The 22224-nt window shown below is 41.7% G+C and overlaps 1 protein-coding gene across 1 annotated transcript in view; it reads right to left on the bottom strand.

The window, feature by feature from the left end:
• Positions 1–22224, bottom strand: part of THSD7A (thrombospondin type 1 domain containing 7A) — a 1346262-nt gene that overhangs the window by 94117 nt on the left and 1229921 nt on the right. The window contains exon 15 of the mRNA XM_069648630.1: positions 14168–14301. Coding sequence (XP_069504731.1) covers positions 14168–14301 — 134 coding nt within the window. The remainder of the gene's footprint in view (positions 1–14167; positions 14302–22224) is intronic.

The raw sequence follows: 22224 nt of genomic DNA, 5'->3' as shown, positions 1-22224 counted from the left end.
TTTGTTTGCGAGATTCAACATCCAAACAGATCTGATGGTAAGCACTTGCCATATCTATTTTTGCAAAGAATTTTGCATTCCCAATTCTACTCAACAGTTCTCCCATGTTTGTAAGTGGGTGGCAATCAGCCACAACACACTGATTGAGTTCTCTTAAGTCAACACATACTCTCAAATCCCCACTACTTTTCTTGACCACTACCACTGGAGAAATCCACTCAACTACCTTGGCAGGCTCAAACATACCTTCTTTCACTAGCTTCACTAACTCCTCACGCACAGCCTTCCACATTGATAACGGTAATGGTCTGAGTTTAGCTGCAACTGGTCTACTTCCTTCTTTCACAACAATTTTGTGCATCATCCCTTTAAGACATCCTACTCTATTGCTAAAAACCTCAGGGTATTTCACTATCATCTCAGGACTTTTAGAGATGTTTCTATTTGATCCCGGAATATTTGCCACATTGAGCTCTTGTTCCTCACTATTGGGATCCAACTTAATGCGTAACCCCCTCTGCTCCCTCCATCCAAGCAAAGTTTCCCCTTTTTTAGTAACATAATTTTTTCCATATGTCACTCTGCCTTTAAACTCATGCAAAATAACACGCTCAGTGCAGCGTTGAACATTCCCAAAAGAGAGCACATATTAGAAACCAGAAAGCACTACAAGAGGCTCTCCATACATGACAAAATTGACCTAAAAACTATCTGCCTCACTCATAAAGCGCTTAACCACCAAGCCCCCCCTAACTCACAGATAAATTCTCATGGAAGGTTGCCAACAGAATCACTAGATCATCCAACATACCATGTCTGGCAGTGCCCAGATACAATCTAAAACAGCCGGAGGCTCCAGCTTCCCGGTATTAGCCACCCAGCTCTGGAACACTCTCCCTCAGAATATTCAGACTATTCAAACCTTCAACAAATTCAGAAGCCATGTTATCACTTGGATACTCAACAAAACACAAAATGACAGCTCTTGATACCACCGACCGTTAGGAGGTCTGCACAACTAGTATGTGTTATCCATCCTATACTATTGCTATGACCTATGTATAATATGTATATATGTACCATTGTAATTCTGCCTTGAATGCGCAAACTGTATTCATATACATAACTGTATATGCCATGTCTTGTAACCATTACTATCCTCTAGCGCCCAATTACCTCTGGGTCAGGTGCGCGATATAAATAAAATAAACAAACAAACAAACAAACATCAGCCAATTAATGTTCCTATCAGATCTTTTTGAAGCCTTAATTCTAGCTCCCTATTATACCATGGTGTACAGTCATTAAAATGTTACATCTAATCAGTGTAAGGACGTGTGTCAAACTATGTGGTGGGGATCTCTGCAAAGTCACAGTAAACATTTCTTCACATTACAAAGGTGCCTAAACCCTAAAACTAGATCATTAATTGAAGAGTCTACCAAGGACAAGGTACCTTTATAATTAAACAATGCATTGCAGGGGAACAGTAAAACCACATTGGCAAACATGCTGTTCACACTAAATGACTATAGCTGAGGCAATTGTTCTGGACAGTAGAGGGACTTGATTTACAAACGCCTTTTTTCAATGACTTAATCCCATTGAAAAACGCTTTGTAAATTAAGCCCAAAATGTCTGTTTGCATTGATATGGAACAGCAATTCAATCCTTGGCCAACCCTTTGAGGTTTAAAGAGCCAATGGCATGCTTAAGACACATCTTGTCTAGTGTTCTGTTCTTAGATGATCAATAAAAGTTGATACACGCTTTCCATGACAGGAACTCCAGCCCATGTTGCTGCTACCACAAACTCATGTTGCATGCTGAAAATACTGCAGACAATCCATGAATGCACATTGCCCAACTACCACAGAAGCTCTTAACTTGATCTTGCTGAGGGCCCGATCACTGCACCCAGCCTCAACCGTCTCAATATCAGAAAATTCTGTCGCCATCTTCCTTTTAATTTTGTTAAATAGCTAATCCCCTCATTATTATTAATAGTATTGTATTTATTAAGTGCAGACCTAGCTACAAGGAGCAATGGAGAGCTTTACAGATGTATACAACAATAAAGATACACAACAGAGCGCTTTACAGAGGTATACAACAGATATACGACGGGAGGTAGAGTACAGAGCGGCACAGCTTTTATGCACAGGATGGCAGGGAGGAGAGGGGTGGATAATGTGCAGTGAGTCTGGTGACACAGGGCAACATGTTGAGGAGGAGAGACGCCTTGTAGAGGTGGGTTATTAGTCCTCTCTAGATCTGACTACTCTGTCAGTCTCCTATATGGCCCTCCCAACTATGCCTTTGACAAATAGACAGAAAGTCCTTAAAATCGCGGTCAGCACACTTTTCAACCTTTCTCGCTTTACCTCCCCCTCTTCTGCCCGTTGTCAGATTGTCTGGCTATCTATGAAACAAAGGGCTAAGCATAAATTTCTTCTCATCATATTCAAAACTATCCATGAACTCGCCCCACCCTACCTATCTGCTCATCACACTCCCTACTCTCCTCCTCATTCTTTAAGATTATCTTCAGCTTACCTCCTTTCCACCACTCGAGCCCCTGGTTCTCCCTTTTGGTTCTGCTCTCTCTCTCGCTCCCCAACTCTCAAATGTTCTTCATTGCCCTCTCTGGACTACCCCAACTCTACCACTATTTAAACCCAACCTCAAACCTCTTCTTCTTTCTGAAGAACCTGTTTCCTAGCACTCTACGCTACTGCATCACCCTGTTTTCCTTGCTCCTCTTCATGGACAACCCTACAGAATTTTTCCATCACGCCTCCATCGTTAACTCAGCACTTCCTGCACCATCCCATTCCCATGTCATTCTGTCCTGTCCTCGACCCTGGTTTATGGTTCCCCCTGAAACATCTGGTCTTCAAGTGATTCCCTCACCCCATTGTCCTTCCCTCTGTAATCAATGGTACATTCTGTAAGCAATTGTGTGCAACAAATGCATTGCTTTCCTTATGACTTTTATAGATAAATACATAAATACATGGTTTAACACTCACCCTTACACTGGTGTGATTGTAAGCCTTTAATTACTTCACAACATGGTATACAAGGGGCTAGAATGAAGGCTTTAAGAAATAAAGCCTAGCATGTGCAAATTAAGGCTGCAAGAATAAAAGGAAGCCCAACGCATGAGAATTAAGGTTTCAAGAAAGAAATAAAGCCCAGCACATGATCTGGTTGGCACAATATGGGATTTGGACACTTTAATCTTCTGAGTGGGAGCGTCAGGCGACCTCTCTGTGGATCCACAATGAATCCCCAAAGTTCTGTGTTTTGTGTAGATGTTCTAATTGCATTATCTGTATTGATTGAAATTCAGCGATTACAGCAGTGAAACAGCATGATTCACCTGATCCTTCAATGTAAATGGATCCTCCCTTGATAGTCACATTATGAGGTAGGCCTCTCAGGTATTAAGGAAGGAAACCACTCAAAGTGGGCTTTGGTAACAGCCTAGCAGCTGAGGGCAGATCCAATGGAAGGCAACACAATCAATTCAGTGATTTTAAATTGATGACATTTAATAAAAATCATCTTCTCTATGTCCATGAAAAATATATTGCCTATGGAATCTGCACTGTGGAAGGAAACATGCACCGTCACATTGCTGTCAAGTGCTTCTAGGCTTACTAGTGCATCAGCCTTTACCCTTTCTGGCAGACAGACATTTGCCAAAATGGAATCATCTGGAATGGTAGATGACTGAATTAAAAATAAAGGTCTGATATCCTCCGAAGGGCCTACAGTGATACCTGTGGGGTGACAGTCCCTGCATGACAAAAGGAAAAACCAGGTTAGGCTTACTGCGAAATCCATTGGCCTAATGTGAAAAGACACACTCGAATATACACGCCAGGCAAAACCTCAAAACAGTGAAGGGGCATGGTGAATGAAAATATGTGTCTTGCTGAAAATTATACAAAGAAATATGTAGAGATGGGAATGGTTGAACGACACACATAGCATTTTCATTGAAACTGCAACACATCACAATGCTTTGCACCATAAGTTTAAATAAGTGGCCCTTGCAGGTGAAATTCAAAGCCATGTGAATATCTTTCCTTTCAGATGGCTAACACCCACTTTTCAGCGCAAGAAATTGACATAATATAAATAAAAATATATTTGTGAGTGACCCAAATAAGCAGCAGCCCTTCACTTAATGTTTGCCACATTGAAAAAGATTGCTATTTGCAAAGTTAAAAAAAAGACTATGGGCCTCATTACGAGTCCGGCGGTAACCGAGGCGGTAAAACCACCTAGTTACAGCCGGACTCGTATTACCATTCCGCCTCTGTGATCCTGGAATTACCGGGGCATTACAACTCCGGTTTTCCGGGAATCACGGAGGCGGAATGGTGTTAATCCCCATTCCCATTGAGTCCTATAGGACTCAATGGGAATGGGGATCATGGAAACGCCGGCAGCATCTCGTAATGCTGCCGGTGTTTCCTCGTCCGCCTGCAGGAGGGCAGTGTTAAACCCGCCAGGTCAAACCTGGCGGGAACATCACCTCCCGCCTGCAGGAGTCGGGATCAGGCGGTCCAGAAACAACGGTGGTGGCGGGTTTACCGCCACCGTTATTTCCGGACCACCTGATTTGTAATGAGGCCCTATGTATTAGTCGGAATGACACTTCTAATGGACAGTGGGATTGACTGCAACACAGAGATTCAAAGCAAACATCCCCCACTCCTGGCTTTGCTCAGGCCATCTCAGTTGATAAGCAATTGCTTTGAACTTTTCAAACTCAAGCAGAAGGATGTGGCCAGAGAGTGACATGAATAAACAGAGGCTGCAATCAAGTGAAGCTGAACTTTGAAAAATACCCTAAATTAAAGATATGTTGTGGACTAAAATCCAGACTTTTCTGGGGGATGGAATGCCAAAAGAAAGATATTATTGTTGCTGTCTCCGTCAGCACAGCCTGTGGGCCCCACCAGAGTGATTGATCATTTTATTGCAAGCCTGAACCAACAGCCTAATAATGTACACACCTGGACCACATGTTTTCAGGGAATGAGACCAAGAGCCAAACAGTACATGTTGTTTATATGTATAAATATATGGTCATTGACTTTCATTGAACATGTATTTTTATTCAATAACTTTGAGATTATAATATTTACAGACTTATTGCCTTTGTCATTTTAAAGGTAATTTCAAGGCGGATATGTTGCCACATCTAAATGCAATTTCTGGGACTCAAGTTATAAGCAAAAAGGTGTTCCTAGTTTCCCTGAAAATTCTGAAATAACTATGTCAGTTTTCAAATAAAGGGGCAAATGTGCATAGCACGCCCGTGCAATCACTTGCCGAAACTAAAGTGACCTCTCCCGATTCGTCATGAGGAGGGGAATATTACTATATATATATATCATGGCATTTATTGGTAAATTGTAAAATGTTGACATGTAGGGACTTATTGAGGAAAAGATGCCATGAAAATAAAAAAAATTGTAAATGATAGTATGTGTGTACCTCTCCACTTCACTTCACTCAGGGAACTACCTGGTCTATAGGCATACAGGGGTTGGCTCTGGGGAGGAGTAAGAGAGGATCATCATCCAATGAAAAGTAAGTACCAATCAACTGGCACCTTCTAATTGTTATAATCGGCGGTGCGGATTTGACATTAAAAAGCACTTGCTCTATGCAGAAAGTGACCAGACAAGGAGACACGCTGCCTAATAAACATCAGAAGACAGGAGCTCAAACCTTCCAGGGACACTTGCCTATAATCACCTTGGGAAAAATCTGAATGCAGATTTATACATGCCCGGTAGGTCAGCCATTGGGAAGCCTAACGGCGAGGGGAGCCAAAGATAGGGGAAGCTGGTGCCGACCTTTGACTGAATTATCAGGACCAGATCCCAGTGTTCCGACCAGAGAGGGTCATGGAACCTGGCTGACTTTCCTGCGTCCTTAACCTAGAGAAATTCCTTGTAAATAACTTGCCCAAAAGTAAAATTGAGTATGGGGGTATCTGCTTGCCTTAATATTCTTCCCTTAATAGTGGGTGGGTGGAAAATTGTGTAGAGCCTTAGCATATTTGACTGAAGATGAATTTAATTAATTCCCAAATAGACTTCAGCAGGGGGAGTTTGGAGGAGTTTGAAACATCCAACCTTTTTCTAGCAGGACCATACACGATAGTCATTTAAAGTAATTGTGGTGACTTGAGGTTCCTGTTCACCCCTGACTTCTCTAATGAAAAGGGGTGTCCTTCCCTAAAATTAAATGCCCAACTGATACCCCTTTCCAAAACTTGTTTTTAAACAAAAGATATACTTATCACAAAAACGGAGTTGATAACTAACATCCTTTCTAAACCTTGCCTTTAAAACAAAAAGGTTGTTGTTCATTCCCAAACCTTGCCTTACAAACAAAAAGATACTTGTCCCTAAAATGAACTTCCCAACTGAAACCCCTTCCCAAAACCTGCTTTTAAATGAAAGGTATACTTATCGTAAAATGAAGATTGCAATTGTCACCACTCCTTAAACATTGTATTAAACAGAACGCGTGCTCTTGGCCCCAAACAAAATTACTAAACTGTCCCAACTTCCAAGACCTGGAATTTAAATAGAGGGGTGTTGCATGTAACTGCTGCACAGGCTTTGGTGCTTGTGGGAGAAGTGTTTTGCAAAGTGAAACTAGTGTAATTTCCCATGAACAATGTACACTCTCTCCTGAGAGTAAGTGACCCCGACAGCAACAGGATTATGCACTGCTCTTTGGCGAAAACAGTAACATGATACTATTTGCCACATGCATTTGTCTAAGTCTGTGTTCCCACAACTGCAAGCATTTTAAAGTTTGCAGGAAATAAACAAAGCACCACATTTACCATTTGTAGAGTGTTCTCATGTTAAACTGTGTTTTATGTTTACTCTAAACTTCAGCAAGTACTATTTACCTGTTTTGTCATTGCCTGTTTTGTCATTGAAGCTGTGTTGTCTGCCACCGTGAAGGTGACGCCTGCAATTAAGTTGAATTATTCATTGTGATTATAATTTAAATAAATATATGTTATTTTCATACCCCCGCCTGGTTCTTGGCTCCACTTTGGCAGAGGGGAGAGATTTATGTGACTCTATATGAGTCGTCAATAGGGGCAGCCCTAAAAGAATTTAAGCAAATTGTCATGGGACTCCTTGATTGGGTGATTGGGGGAAACTCCCCATGTTAAGGTTGGTCTCTCAATATAGTGCTACAAATCAGGGGCTTGTGTAGCACTATATTGAGAGACCACCCTTAACCTGGCTTATTATTTTTGACTCATGACAAGTGCATTGATGACAGGATATTCATTTTGATGTAACTACATTGAGGTAGATAGAAGGTTGCCGTGCATTGTTAAATGACTATTGTAACTTGACCCTTGGTTTCCTGGGAGGTGTATGTATGTAGAAAAATAAGACTACGTAGAGTACTAATGCAAAAAGGAGATTGATTAGAATTGATTTTTGATTTGGCAGTGTATGTAGAAATCAAGCAGGAAACATCTCCTGGCTAAGCTTTCCATTTGAGTTGAATGAAGTGAGGGCGTATCCAGGAGCTGGCAAATCAGAATGATGCAAGAGGCTACCTGTGTGAGTACTGACTTCTAGCTTGGTGAAATATTGCACAAAGCATTAACAGAATTTTACAAGAACCAACATATTTGGGATGAGCAGATTCAAATGTCTCAGCTCACAGCTCATTTGTACTTTCATGTGCAATTGCTAGCAGATAGATTGCAAAATAAAGGCTGATGTGACGGATCAGACAGACCTCATTGAGCAAATTCAGAAGGAGCTGAAAACACAGCAGCAAGCCACTGCAGAGAGAGAGAGAGAGAGAGAGAGAGTTTGCTGCAGTGCGGGATACATGCATAAAGAACGCAGAAACTGTAAGTCACCTTCAAGGTCAATTGAATGATCAGACTAGTCGAAATAGGGCATTGTTGGATGACATTACGGATTTCAAAATGACTCAGTCAGTTCTTCACAAAACAGATGGACTCCCAAAAGGAGTTTGATGAAATGCACCAGAATGTAAATATTCTGAAACAAGAGAATTTATAGCTGGTCAAAGACCATGATGCAGAAAAGGAATCATCAGGCTCTCAGGAAATCACCAGAATGAAGGAAGAGAATATGGAGCTTGCGGAGCGTGCGTAGCAAGCAGAGGGTGACCTGTCACAGGCAGCAAATTGTAAGGATGCGTTCGAGAAAGAGAGTAGTTTCTTGAAAGACAAGTGCCAAGAATATGCACGCATAATAAAGGACTCCCAAAAAGAAAATGAAGCATTTCAGGATGAAATACAGCAAATGAAGGGTTGATTGGTGTTAGAGACTAGTCAGGCCTTGGTGTCAGAATTTAAAACCAGCTCTCTGAATACCAACAGAAGATAAGGACAGAGAGAAGTAGGTGTGAGAATTTTATAAATGGAATTGAAAAAATATAAACAGGCCCTGAGTTATCCTGTTCAATCAGGATATGGGACAAGGCCCAGTGAGCAAGGAGAGATGACCCTCGCATCAAGGACCTCAGGCCAAATCTGAACTGGCCTCATGCATGCTATCTATGAAAGCCAGAGAGACATGAGACAGATGGACTTACCCAGGCCTAGCCAAAGTGAAAAAGAAGGGCAGTCCCTGTGTGACAGTCCCAGTCTGACACTGATGAGGTTTCATCTCTACAGCCCAGAAGGGAAGGGTACCATACCAGAGTATCCTGGGAGACTGAAAGGAATATTGTGAGGACTTCACACCATGAAAACCCCTATGATGAGAACATCAGAGAGTTAGATTGGCTGAAGATGAAATTACAAAGGGACCACCTAGCCCACTTCGCTGGAGGAGAGAAACCAGAGCTTCCGCCTGGGAAGGGCATACTAAAAGCCTCCATACATTCAGAGGAAGGTGGTTCCCAGATTCCCCTCCATTCTACTTTGGGCCTAAAAGTAAACACAGGGAAAGTTGCCCTGAGAGTACACTGCAATCCAGGTGATAGGAGTCCAGATCCCATGATTCTGGAAGGTATTCTAAATATTATGGGGATTGGGAGCACCTAGAGGACAGGGAATGGAGCACCAATATCAGCTTTGGGTCAGAAAATGAATGAACTCAGGTGGAGAGGAAGAGAAAGACAGTAAAACAGAGCAAGATTGTTGTTAAAGACCCAATAAGACAAATCAAGGCCATAAAGAGCTTCCTGACCCCATACCACAAGAATGGCAAGTATTTGGTATGGTAGCATCTGGAAATGTATGAGCAGATGATGGCATAATTCCAGATCAGGAATGATGTGAATTGTATAGCATTTGCTAAATGGACTTTTTCATATGAGTACTCCAGTTTCTTTGCCAGACTGGAGGAACAGCATCATTATAAATGGTCCACCTACACACAGAAACCCAGATGCAATGTGGGGAGGATCAGGCACCTAGGGAGGTTGACTATGCATACGTAGACTTCCCGGCGTGTGAACACCCTTAGTAGGGAGTTTGTGATCACTTATTTTCATACGCTCCCCAAATACATTATAACTCAGTTGATGCAGGACTTTCATGAATACGTGACCCTGGATTGGTTAATATGAACAAGCCACCAGGATCTATGAGGTCCAGAAGCCCAATTAGACCAAAAATACACCAAAACCCCTAAGCCATCTAACACACCTTCTGCTGTGAAGGTGGCGGAGGAGAGAACTACCCCTCCTTTGGACCTGGAGACAGGCAGGCCTAAAAATACTCCTCCTGCCAACAAGCAAAATGGAAGGCAGATGGGACCCTCCACCCCAGCCCAATTAAATGGTAGTTAGGCATGGTTCCAGAACAATTAACCCTTTCACGCTGCACCTATGTAGGCCCTAGATATAAGGGTGCCAAGCCTACCCTGGGGTATGTATAACCTCCCTTGGCACGGGGGGGGGGCAACCTGGTAAGTGCAGCCCTGGGAAACTTCCCTCCAAAGGTCCCTCTTGAGAAAAGCATCACTTCACCTCCCAACCTGAACTTTTTTCCCCAGATATCTCAGAAACAGAATTTCAAGAATAATCATCCTCTCTCTCCTGGGTTCCTGGACAATAGATTCCGGAAGCTTGGAGTAGGGAGACAAATTATGGTAGAAATGTCCATTACCCAGGCTACTCTGGGAGAAGGAACAGTTACCCTTTCCGGGAGCAGCAGAGATATGACTTGCGAGCTCCCTACAACCCAAAAAAGATTTTGCAGCTGGAGCAATAGGTCCAACAACTGGCCAATGATCTGGGGTGCATGCTATGGGCTCATTCCAACTCTCAACCTAACCCTACTTCCCAGAATTTCCCAACACCTGGACTGATGCTCCAGGGGGGTGATGATTGGAGGAAGCGTCTGACAAGCCACAGGTTCCTGCGGAGAGGGCCCGGGTGGAGGGGTGATGCCAAGCCCTAGAGGAAGCTTCCTTTCTCACCTTCTCACCCAGACAGAATCCCTGGAAAACTCTTAGCCTGAAAGTGACTCTCCTATCCCAGGGAATTTAGAACCCAAAGATCAAAGAATAAGTTTGAGAGGCCGAATAAGAACCCGCTTTGTGGAGGAACTTAAGATCATCCCCTTTGAAAGACAAGAGTGCTTGGAGGATTCAGGTAAGCAAACTTTCTCTTTCAGGAATGGGGATACCTCCCAAAGACAAATGGGTCCCAAGAGACCCTGAGTTGGACAGGGTAATTATGTAGACCCACCCAGAACAAGACACTATTCAACCCCAAACATGTGAGTCAGACAGAATTGAAATGGCGGAGGGATCCTCCCGGGTCCTCTCCCAAAACAGGCTAAAAAAACTGCCTCCAGGTAAAGGGGGACAGCAAAGAATTGGGGGAGAAAGAGGATTCTTAAAATCCACCCATTGTTAGTTGTAAAATGTTCCGTACAGATCCCCGAACTCAGACACAAACAATTGCCCAAGATCACACAGTTTCAGATTTCAATATTAAGAAAATTACCACTGGGCTTTGCACCCTGGAGGAGAGAGATTTTTGCGTCGGTCAAGATGCAGCATCAGTGTGAATTATCAGCTCTGGTACACACTGGATTCCAAGCCACCCTCCCGTCCAAGTAGGCCTTTGACCAACTGAACTCAGGAAGGGGGGTGGTCACTAAATTCCACTCACACCACTTCCTGGACAACTCAAAAATGTTGACGGGATTGACATTTGCCTCGAAGGGACTGCAGATCTGTAAACAAAAATTGGGCAACACTGGTTTAAACATCCGGTGATAGTCATGACTCCAGAGGGAACATCTTGTTTACTAGGGAACGATCTCCTGAGGAGTGTATCACCTCTGATCGACTCAGACTAACCGTCCAATAAAATAAAAAATGTGCGCTAATTATGTAAGAATGAATGGTACCTGCCATTTCATTGACCAACACTCCGAGAACGTAGAATTCCATTTAAAGAACAATCAGGTCCCAGACATCACTTTCATCTCTGTAGGAGAACAAACTAGTGATGGGAACCCTTCTCTATTTTTGAAAATCAACCTTCCTTCCAGTTTTAGATGGCAATCCATACTGGAAGGGAACACTCTGAAATTGTACACCAGTCCAAAATCAGAGGAACCATTGATTCCTGTGAAACAAGACAATAAAGCACCAGCTCAAAGTCTGACAGACATTCAGAAAAAGGCTGAAAAAATGTTTTTCCCCAGATAAATGAGGGGAGTAGCCTGTGCTCACCAGAATAGGCCTGAATAATGGAAGAAGCTTCATCAGAAAAGAATTATTCAGGAAACTCCCAAAAGATCAGACCAGTCCAACATTTAAATTGATTGACAAATGGGAAGTAAATCTGGAAACCCCAAATTCCAAACATCTCCTGGCTAGCAGGTGTATGTTAAAAATGTCCATTGGCAACAAAATCATTGAACATCATTTTTGGGTTCTAAGAGATGTCCCTTAGGCCTTTTATTTAGGCAGTGGCAATTGCAACTGATTTGCAATCAATGTGGACGTAATTAATCATAAAGCCTGGTCACGAATGTGGGGTAACCCCATGGGCTTTGAGAACACAGAAAAAGCATTCCAGTATGTTCAATTGCTGCCTTATGTGGTTGATGTTCAAGTGCGAGAAGAGGTTACCATCTCAGGACATGTGCAACAATTCACTATTCCCCTCCAAATTAAGCGATAACATAATCTCAAACATCAGGATGGCTGTTTGAAATCCCGTCTTCAACATTAATGTTTTTCTTTAAATCCAACACCTCTAATAGATCTAGACCACAACAACCTCAAAGTATCACGTAGGGTGCAAACACCTTTATTGGCGGTTGATGCCCAACATTATTCTATTGTTTTAGGTGATGAAATCGTTGGGCCAATCCCAAATGGCTGTTTCGATATCAGCAACAGTATTTCTCCAGAAAAGATTTTACTAAGCATGGTTGGAATTACTCGGTGTACTCTTCCTGCCCTTACAGGGTGCAAGAGGTGACCTCTGACATCAGGAGGGAGGAGGTAGTATTCACTGGCCAGGTCAACACGATAAAAAGAGATCCTCCAGCCAGCTGGAGGATACTGCTGAAATTGCCATGCCCAAGGTCTTCCAAGGTTTCAAGCAAATGGTTGAAAAATTGATCAATCTTGCTGATGCCTGCGAAACTGAAGAGCAAAGACAAAAGCTCTTCCTGGAATTCCAGGGTATCTTTTCAGTAGACTCATATGATTGTGGTTGCATATCCATTCATTGAACTTCCATTCCCACAGACAGCTCCAGTATTTGTGAAAAAATACCTGTTACCTCTCGCGTCCATGGAGTCACTCCTGGAGATTAGTAAGGTAATATAATTCAGCGAATCATTTGTCTGATCCACAGTACCTTTAACAACCCGGGACTGGGGATACTAAAACAAAATGGCCAATGGGGACTTTGTGCAGACGTGAGGGAGTTGAACAAATGGGTCCACATGACAAGATGGCCACTTCCCTAAATTGATCAGGGCTGGTACAGATCCATGGCTCAAAAGTGTACTCCGCCATTGATTTGACCAAAGGCTTCTTGACAGTACCTGTGAGTAGGAATGACCAATGCAAACTGGCTTTTACCTTCGGGGCGGCAATACACGTTGACCCAAACCCCCTTTGGATATATAACTCAGGCAATGAGTTCAACATCTTTCTGCATAAGGCCATGCCCAACTTGGGCGAAAAGGGAAACCTGGGCTATGCAGATGGTGTTCTGATCAAGAGCTCAACTGTGGAGGAACATATAGCCAAAATATTCAATGTTCTAACCCAGTTGCAGAAAGCCAGAGCAAAACTGTCTTTTCAGAAGGCACAGTGGTGTAAGATCCTCACCACCCCCAATTCAACCACAAGAGAGCGCGGGGGTCCAGATTCCCAGTCCGTCCCTCCACGCTCTGGAACTAGCTCCCCGCCCACCTGCGAGACAAACCATTAAACAACAGCTTTAGAAAAAAGTTCAGAACCCACCTCTTAAGGAAGACACTGTTTTCTTATGCTGTACCACCCCTTTTGTTTTTCTGACTGTAACTAGCGCCTAGATGCCTATGGGCTTGGTGCGCTCATACAAATGCCTGAATAAATAAAATAAAAACAAACACCCTGATTCACAGAGCGGTGCAAACTGCATTTTTGCAGTGCACAGTGATTTTGCACCACTTTTGCACAAGTGCAAAGTCAGATTGCACTGCACGAAAAGTTCCATGAATCAGGCCCACAGACTCCTTTAAAGAGGAGCAAAGTGTCTTTTAGATCATCACATTACTCAGAGCCTCGTCTATATCAAACGTGCCAGATGCCTCATTGTGTAACATCATGCATCACTGTGTGCCTTGATTCTGGCGTGGGAGCATTAGCTAGAATGACTGATATATAGCTTACCATTGGGAATGTGTATTGTATATTCCAATGGAGGGAAAGAAAGATACACAGAAGCAGAGATAAGCGCTTACGACACTCTCTGAGGTTTGTTGCCAGTGTCACATTGCAAATGCAAGACGTGGAGTTCCCCATCAAAGGGACGGGTGTGTAATGTTATCTTTCAGCCCCTTTATGCACACTTGGATTAAAAGTAGTTTGCATTACGCAAACATATACAGATAGATGTGCAACATGGCAGCATGGCATGCACTTACCTTACTTTTCTCGTTTGCACACCTTCCCCACAGTTATCCTTCAGGTTAACATTGGTTACTTTGCACACACTCCAGGGCTCTGTGATCCACACATGTTGACTGCAGTCGCTGTGGCATGGAACCACCTCGTAGACCTAAAACATACAGACCACATGTGAATAAGGCATACGGATGAACAAGGGAAAGGTGCCAGTGATCTGTCAATGGGCCCCACTGCAGCTTAACAATACCATATCTGCCGTGTAGACTACCAGCCCCAAGGAGCCCTCTGCGGTTATCATGTGCACTGGATATCCAAAGTATGGTTCAAAGTTTCTAGCCTCATAGTTCAGGGAGTAAAATACCGGCTTCCTCCGGAGATCGCGTGAGCTCTTTAGGGGTTCCTGTGTGACAGAGCATGGTAGGTGTTTGAATTATGCATTTTTGCACTACCATCCCAGTGCTAATATCAAGCACAATTTGACTGGGACATGTGCAAGTGTTCTGTAATCTGGTCACTCTGTCCAGCCCTTTTATTTTATGATTATCCATATAGGATTTATTTTTCACATATATTAAAAAAAGGATCAATACCACCAAATATATATGGTCAAGCATGTTTCAGATGTGTGTATGTTTAACGACAGAGCCAGGGAACCCAAAGAAAAAAGGGTTACAATTAAACAGACAGAAACTAATATATTATCCTGTACATAATTAGATCCAACAATATATGAACTCCCAGGACATTACATCTCCCCTTCCCCCCAATTTGAGAACCGACAAACGAGGAAGCCTTCTTTGAAGATGATAATAATAATAATAAGAAGAATAAGAATAAGAATAATAATAAGAATAATGATAATAATCAGTGCAATGATCTTTTTAATTTAAAAAAGTAATACATAATTAACGCACACATGGTGTGACACTCAATCCATTTTACCCCGAAATTCTAGATCAAAATTGTCAAATGCTACTAGTATTGATTAGATTGTTAATATTATAGCCAGAAATTCCATAGTGTTCCTAATAAAATTGATGGGATCCTGACACAACTGGCAAAACTGCACTGAAAATTAGCAGCGATAGTGAGAGTTTTAAACCTATTTGCATAGGTGATGTGTGATTGACACTGCACAAAGTAAACACAATTCTTTTTATATTCTACGGAAGACAAGGATGAATAGCCAAGTGATGTTGGTTATATATTTTTGTGGAAAGGGTGGGGCCTTAATGCAGCTATGCCCATCTCTTTGTTCCATTTTAGCAGATTATCCACACACCCCTATAATCAGGGGTGGACTGGGAATCAAAAAGGGGCCTTGGAAATCATTTTCAAAGCCGTCGCATATGAGACATTTTCAGCAAGCCCAATCCTTTTCCTATGAGAAAATGTGAAAATACCACACAAAAGCGGCCCAGGGTGCAGAGGCCTACCGGGACTCCAGAGTTCCCTATAGGCCAGTCCAACTCTGCCTATAATCCACACGTCTATCACTCACACCAACACTCTAAACGCCTTGCTCAATTGCAACCTAAATCCGCTGCCCTCTGAGACATTTTGAAAAGTTTGCGAACAGTGGTCGAAGTGTTATAAAAAGAAGTAGGGGAAAAATGTTCCCACTGCCCCACCTTCATTCCATCCCCACACACAGACGCCACACACATAACCATCCTCCACCCCCTCAATTCAAACCACGCTCCTGAGTCATTCCTTGCCTCCACCCCACCCCATGACGCTATGTTTTATAAAAGTACTTTCAAGGTTGAAGAAAACATAAAATGCATTCAAATGACTACCGTTACCCACACAGCATGAAGCTTTGTGCATCCTCCCTTTTCGATTCACCCACCCATTCGTACCACTTAAAGGTCATGCCCACACTCTCTCTCTCGCTCTCTCTACTCCCAGTACTTGCAAAGACGGGTGTGACTCGCAATTTAAAAGGTAGATCGTCTAAGAGCTGGGTTTTTAGGCACCTTGGGCGTTACTTATGTCCAAAGTAGTTTATTCAAATAAACGGAGGAAACCCAACACCTGATGTATAGCTCAGTGTTATGTGACAGTGGATTATTTTACTGGTACGGCTCTAGTTCGAATCCCCAGCAAGTGAGACGTTTTAAAAAATTACAAAGCAGGGAAGGTGACCCTGCCATCCTGGAATGGAGCGCCTGGACAAAAAAAATAATGGGATGATGATAGATACTGGCACAAAGTAAGGGATTGGTATATCCATTAGTTCTCGCCCACCGTGACCTTTGTGTTCAACTATGCCTCTCCCTCAAAAGTTCCCAAATTAAAATGTTATACTTCATAAAAAATGCCACTGCATATTTATTGTTCAGTTCATGTTCATTCTCCGGCATCCATTTTATTTATGCTGTCCATTTTTCTTTACCGTGTATGGCCATTTTATTATTTTTTTTTTTTATTATTTTTGAAGTACGACAACAATGCCGGAAACAAGGGAGAATTAAACATATACATACAGGAGTGGTTCGTCCATAATGGGCGAGAGGGTGTCAACCCACCGGATCTTGTAACCCTCTCACTCATTATGGAGGAGTCAGCCGTGTGAAATATGAGCACTTCCTCAGCTGTTTTTTTCAGCTAAGGGAGTGCTCTTAACTTTCAAAGGGAAACACTGTTTCCCTTTAACAGTTAAAGTTCCCTAGCCGTGCAAGCTCAATGAGCCATGCAGGGCTGGAGGCGTTTGCTTCCCCAGCCTTGCATGGCTCATTGGACATGCTGGCTGGGGAACTGCATGTCTGTATGTGCAAGGGGGCGCTCCTGTGCCTCCTTGCACATACAGACAGAGCAAACTGGAGTGGGGCGTCTCATCACCCACGCTCAGGCCCCTCTATGCATGAGCAGAAACCAGGAAGCTTCCCGATTCGTGTACATGCTAGCAGGAGCCTGAGCGCTGGCGAGGAAATACCCAGGCCAGATGGTAAGTTTGTTTATGTGCTGTTTTTTTAAATTTAAATTATGTGTATGGATGCATGCATGCTTGTGTTGTTAGGTGAATGAATGTATGATGATTGATGCTGGTGTGCATGAGAGCGTGATTGCTGTGTGCATGTTGTGTAAATGTGTGTGTTTGTTCGTTCATTTATTTATTATTTAAATATGTGTATGGATGAGTGTATGCTTGTGTTATGAATGAGTGCATGATGGTTGTTCATGTGAATGAAACAGAGTGTTTGCTTTGTGTATGTTGTGTAAATGTGTGTGTGTGTGTGTGTGTGTGTGTATGTTCATTAATTTATTATTTAAATATGCATATGGATGAGTGTATGCTTGTGTTATGAGTGAGTGCATGATGGGTGCTTGTGACTGTGAATGAGACAGCAAGTGCTTGCAAGTGCTTGCTGTGTGCATGTTGTGTGTGTGTGTTTGTTCTGGTCCGAGATGATTTTAAAAATAACTACATTGCATGACACCCCCTCACCCCACCGACCACAATCATCTCTCCATTTGAGGTGCTGTGGGGCCCAAGGACAGGGATTGTATTTTTTTACTGGACATCTATGATAGATGTCTAGTAAAAAAAAAAGACACTGAATTTAGGAGGGAGTCCCTTCAGTACCACCTGGGTGGGAGCTCTACATTGTGATGGGTAGTGAAAACTTTATATAAACAGAAGATAGAAAGCTCTTAGTCAACAGTTATCAACATTAAACACATAACTGTTCTGAAAGTAATCAATTTGTAATTTATTAGATCATAAAAGTACAAGTTATAAAAAACTTTGACAATTATAAAACACTGTATAAAAAATACAAATCCTAAATAGTGACAAACACTGCCTTTTAGACTAGGCTTCGATTCTAATTGATCGGAGATCGGTAAGGCTAGAGAGGCTCAAATTGGCATCTCTTAAACACATTCATCAATAGTTTGACATATAACTGTTCTAAATGGTAAAAAAGATATAAACCATTGTCATATGCTCAACATGTTTCAGTGAACACTTTTACTAACCTGAGCCTAACTATTACAAACATAGTTAGGAAACAGTGGAAAATCTTTGATAAGGCTACGGTGCCAATTCCTTGCCATCTTTTTGCCTACAGGAAGTCTACAACCATCGGGAACCATATTAGCAGTAGCAAACTTAAAACAACCCAGAAACAAAATACCACACTTACAGAAAACTGGGGCCTAGGTCCAGTTAAAGGACACTACCCGTGTGTACATTGCAGCGTATGTAAATACACCAAGAAATCCAAAGAAATCGATATAGGTTTAGAAAAGAAATGGCAACAGACTAATTTTTCAAACTGTAACACGGAATTCGTGATATACATGATTAGTTGCCCATGTGGAAAAAGATACATAGGCAAGATCAACAGAAAAATTAAAACTAGAAGTATTGAGCACCGCAGCTGTATCAACAACAAAGTCCAAACTGCACCTATGGTCAAGCACTTTATGAACAACCAGCATACTGCAGAATATATCATATGGACTGTCCTGTTTACCATGACGGGTTCAGATATTACAAAGAAAAAATAAACTCTAATCGAAAAAGAATAGAGATTGATATTTCTTACCAAAAGTGACTAACTGGGGCTCAACAAAGCTGTCGAATGGCATAAATTAGAGCCCTCATTAGGATATTTCTATACGAGTACCTACTTCCCAGCCACCGGGATTTATTAGTCTTCAGAACTTAATACCTTGACCTAGCTACTCTTATATAGCCTTAACTGGTGATGATCAATTAAAAACCAGAACGACCTATATTAATAGGTTATTGACCTCTCTGCGACATTGACAAATATCTCTTAATAGTAATGCTCCTTTTTGCATCAGGTATAGCGTTTACTACACTTTTTTGTTAGAGATATAGACCATACAATTTTGATGATAGTAGGTAGAAAGTTCTGAGTAAAGATAGACTCTAAAATAGGACTCAAGTGCCTATATTAAGTCCATACAAGATGGCGGCCGCGATTCAGTTAGCATTCGAATGCGAACTGTTCGACGGCGAGTCGGTAGCGTTCTTAATAACGGACTTCGTTCCCAGGATTGCAATACTAGAGGTAAGGATGCCTTACTAGAATGAACAAGACATATTCACGAACTATATATTAGTGGTCGCATGGATTATCCAGATCAAGTGAACTTTACATCTAAAATCGGGATATTAAGACCCGTTCCACTCTGTTCTTTACTTAGAGCTGAATGAACCTGGACATTAAGAAACAGAAGGCTGTTTTCTGAAGGCCGGCCCGTTCTCTATCCCTGACTAACAGAGTGTTATACATCCGCTAGGTAAGAGATCTTCTGCGCTATTACGTGTTACACTTTTTAATTTAGCCTCAATATCTAGCAATCTACTAACTCAGGATCACTTGTCTACCACTATTTTGTAACCTTTATAGAGGCGGCTAATCTGAAATTCAATATTAGCGTACAAGGCAGACGCTCAGAAGTTTCCGTCTTATTATTAACTAAGAGCCTACAAAGAAGGAGATTTGAAACTCCTATCACTCGCTACAGGTATAGACATCTCCTGTTTTTCCCTGTTTTTCGCGCCATATATTTATATATATATAAATTCTTTTATATATTATTTTTATGTAGTATGTTTGGATAGACGTGTGCATGTGTTCCTCCTCTCGGCCCCACTTGAGTCTAAAACACTCAGGATTTTATTAGCATAATATTTGCTTTACAGGTGAAGTATCTCTACAATTAGGGGGAATTTCAACCAAATGAGAAGAATTTCTTGCTATATTCAAGACTACTTCTGCAACATACTCCACAGAGCAGACCAGGTACTTTGACCGTTAGGCCCGCTCTAGACTAATAAATGTCTATAAGAAACCATATCTAGTATTTAGAGCTGATTCTCCCTTTTTCTCTCTTTTGTTGTCTTTCAACAGTTACAACAGTTACTGTATGAAGAAATGTACAGCCACACTGTTTTACAAGCAACTGTAGATATTCTACAGCCATTTACATTAATAGTAGATCTTGTAATTTTTTTAATAGAATTATCAGTGACACTACTCCTGACGAAGGTCCCTTTAACAACCCATAGAGGACTGAAACATGTTGAGCATATGACAATGGTTTATGTCTTTTTTACCATTTAGAACAGTTATATGTCAAACTATTGATGAATGTGTTTAAGAGATGCTAATTTGAGCCTCTATAGCCTTACCGATCTCCGATCAATTAGGATCAAAGCCTAGTCTAAAAGGCAGTGTTTGTCACTATTTAGGATTTGTATTTTTTATACAGTGTTTTATAAGTGTCGAAGTTTTTTATAACTTGTACTTTTATGATCTAATAAATTACGAATTGAGTACTTTCAGAACAGTTATGTGTTTAATGTTGATAACTTTTGACTAAGAGCTTTCTATCTCCTGTTTATATAAAAAATAGTTAAAAAAAGACCATACCCGACCGCTGGCCCCCAGCACCTTGCATCAGGGGTGTTGCTAGATCTGGAAAAGATCAGGGTCTAAGCTAATATCGGGACTGGTAATTCTAAGCTAGCTATATCCTTTTGGCTGTAGCCCCTGAGCTTCTATCTGGGGCTACAACCAAAAGACCCGGGGCTATAGCCCCCTTAGCTCCCCTAGCAATGCCTCTGACTTGCATACACACATAATCACTCCAATTGTTAATGATTGATGTTTTACTGTGCATTGTTGATAAAACAAGCATGATAATTGTTGTTATGCACCTAGACTTGCATTTTGATGCGGACAGTCTAGGCATTTCTTATTGTGGTATGACATTTTATATTGGAAAACTTTGATAATGCAAGCATGATCAGTGGTATTATTCTTTCTGTGGAATAACATTTTGTATTGGGCATCTTTGATATAGCAAGCATGATAAGTGTTAATATGAAGCTAGATCGGCATTTCAATGCAGCCAATCTAGCCATTTCTTATTGTTGTATGACATTTTGCATTGGGCATATTTGGTAAAATAAAAAAGCATGAAGCAAGGCTGGCATTTTCTATGCAACCACTCTAGCCATTTTTTACTGAGGCATGACATGTTTATTGGGCATCTTTGACAAAGTAAGCAGGATCAGTGGTATTATTGTTACTGTGGAATGACATTTTGTGTTAAGCATCTTTGGTAAAACAAGCATAAGTGTTATTGTGTAGCTAGACTGGCATTTCAACGCAGCCAGTATTGTAATTTCTTATTCGTGGTATGACATTTAGTATTGGGCATCTTTGGTAAAGCAAGCATGATAAGTGTAATTATGTAGCTCGACTGGCATTTGAGTACAGCCAGTTTGGACATGTTTTCATTCTTTGGCATGTATTTTTAATTGTAAAGCCAACTGGAGTATGTTCTTACATGGGGATACGCCCATATATTGGCAGACCAAACATGCACATGTTTTCTTAAAGTATCATTACTGGCATTATGCACAAAGCAAACATGAGTATACTCTTATATGGGAACAATAGGGTATAATGGTGTAGTCAGCATGGAAATGTATGGGCACAGCCAGTGTGAACATGTTTTATACTGGCACATATTGTGGGAAAAGGCATAATGAAAATGAGTTGGAGAAATACTCCTGTGCACTGTTGGTGACTTGCATCTATTGGATTTCTTCATGAGTTACTCTACAACACACAATTGCAAACTGTTTGGCTTTTTACCCAATTTTTGCACCATTTTCACCCATTTTTATTTAAAAAAACAAAAACGAAACCCCCGATGAGTGGTGCAGGCTCCATTGCTATGCTCAGTGACTCTGGCATATGATATGATATTTTATTTTTATTGCGCTCGTACACAAGTGTTTCAGAGCGCGACAAGGCAATGGAGGGGAACAAGGGAGAACACAACACCGATCTTACTAGGCCCAGTGACGTTAAGAACACGCAAGTGCATGGGAGAGGGGGAGGGGAAAAAGTGCAAAGAAGGGGGAGACTGGAAAGTGCGGAGCAGAGGAGGACAGGTAAATAATAATAAATACAAATAAATAGATAATGGAGGCAATAAACAGTCGTAGTGCAGCCAGCAAGTGGTAAGTGCCGTGTTTACGGCAGCAGACTTGGTGAGTCTGAAAAGTGCAGAAAAA

Source organism: Ambystoma mexicanum, chromosome 2q (assembly GCF_040938575.1).
Source record: "Ambystoma mexicanum isolate Mex_15411 chromosome 2q, UKY_AmexF1_1, whole genome shotgun sequence".
Taxonomy (NCBI): Eukaryota; Metazoa; Chordata; class Amphibia; order Caudata; family Ambystomatidae; genus Ambystoma; species Ambystoma mexicanum.
Note: the sequence above shows the minus strand (reverse complement) of the source record. Positions and strands in the feature narration are given on the sequence as shown.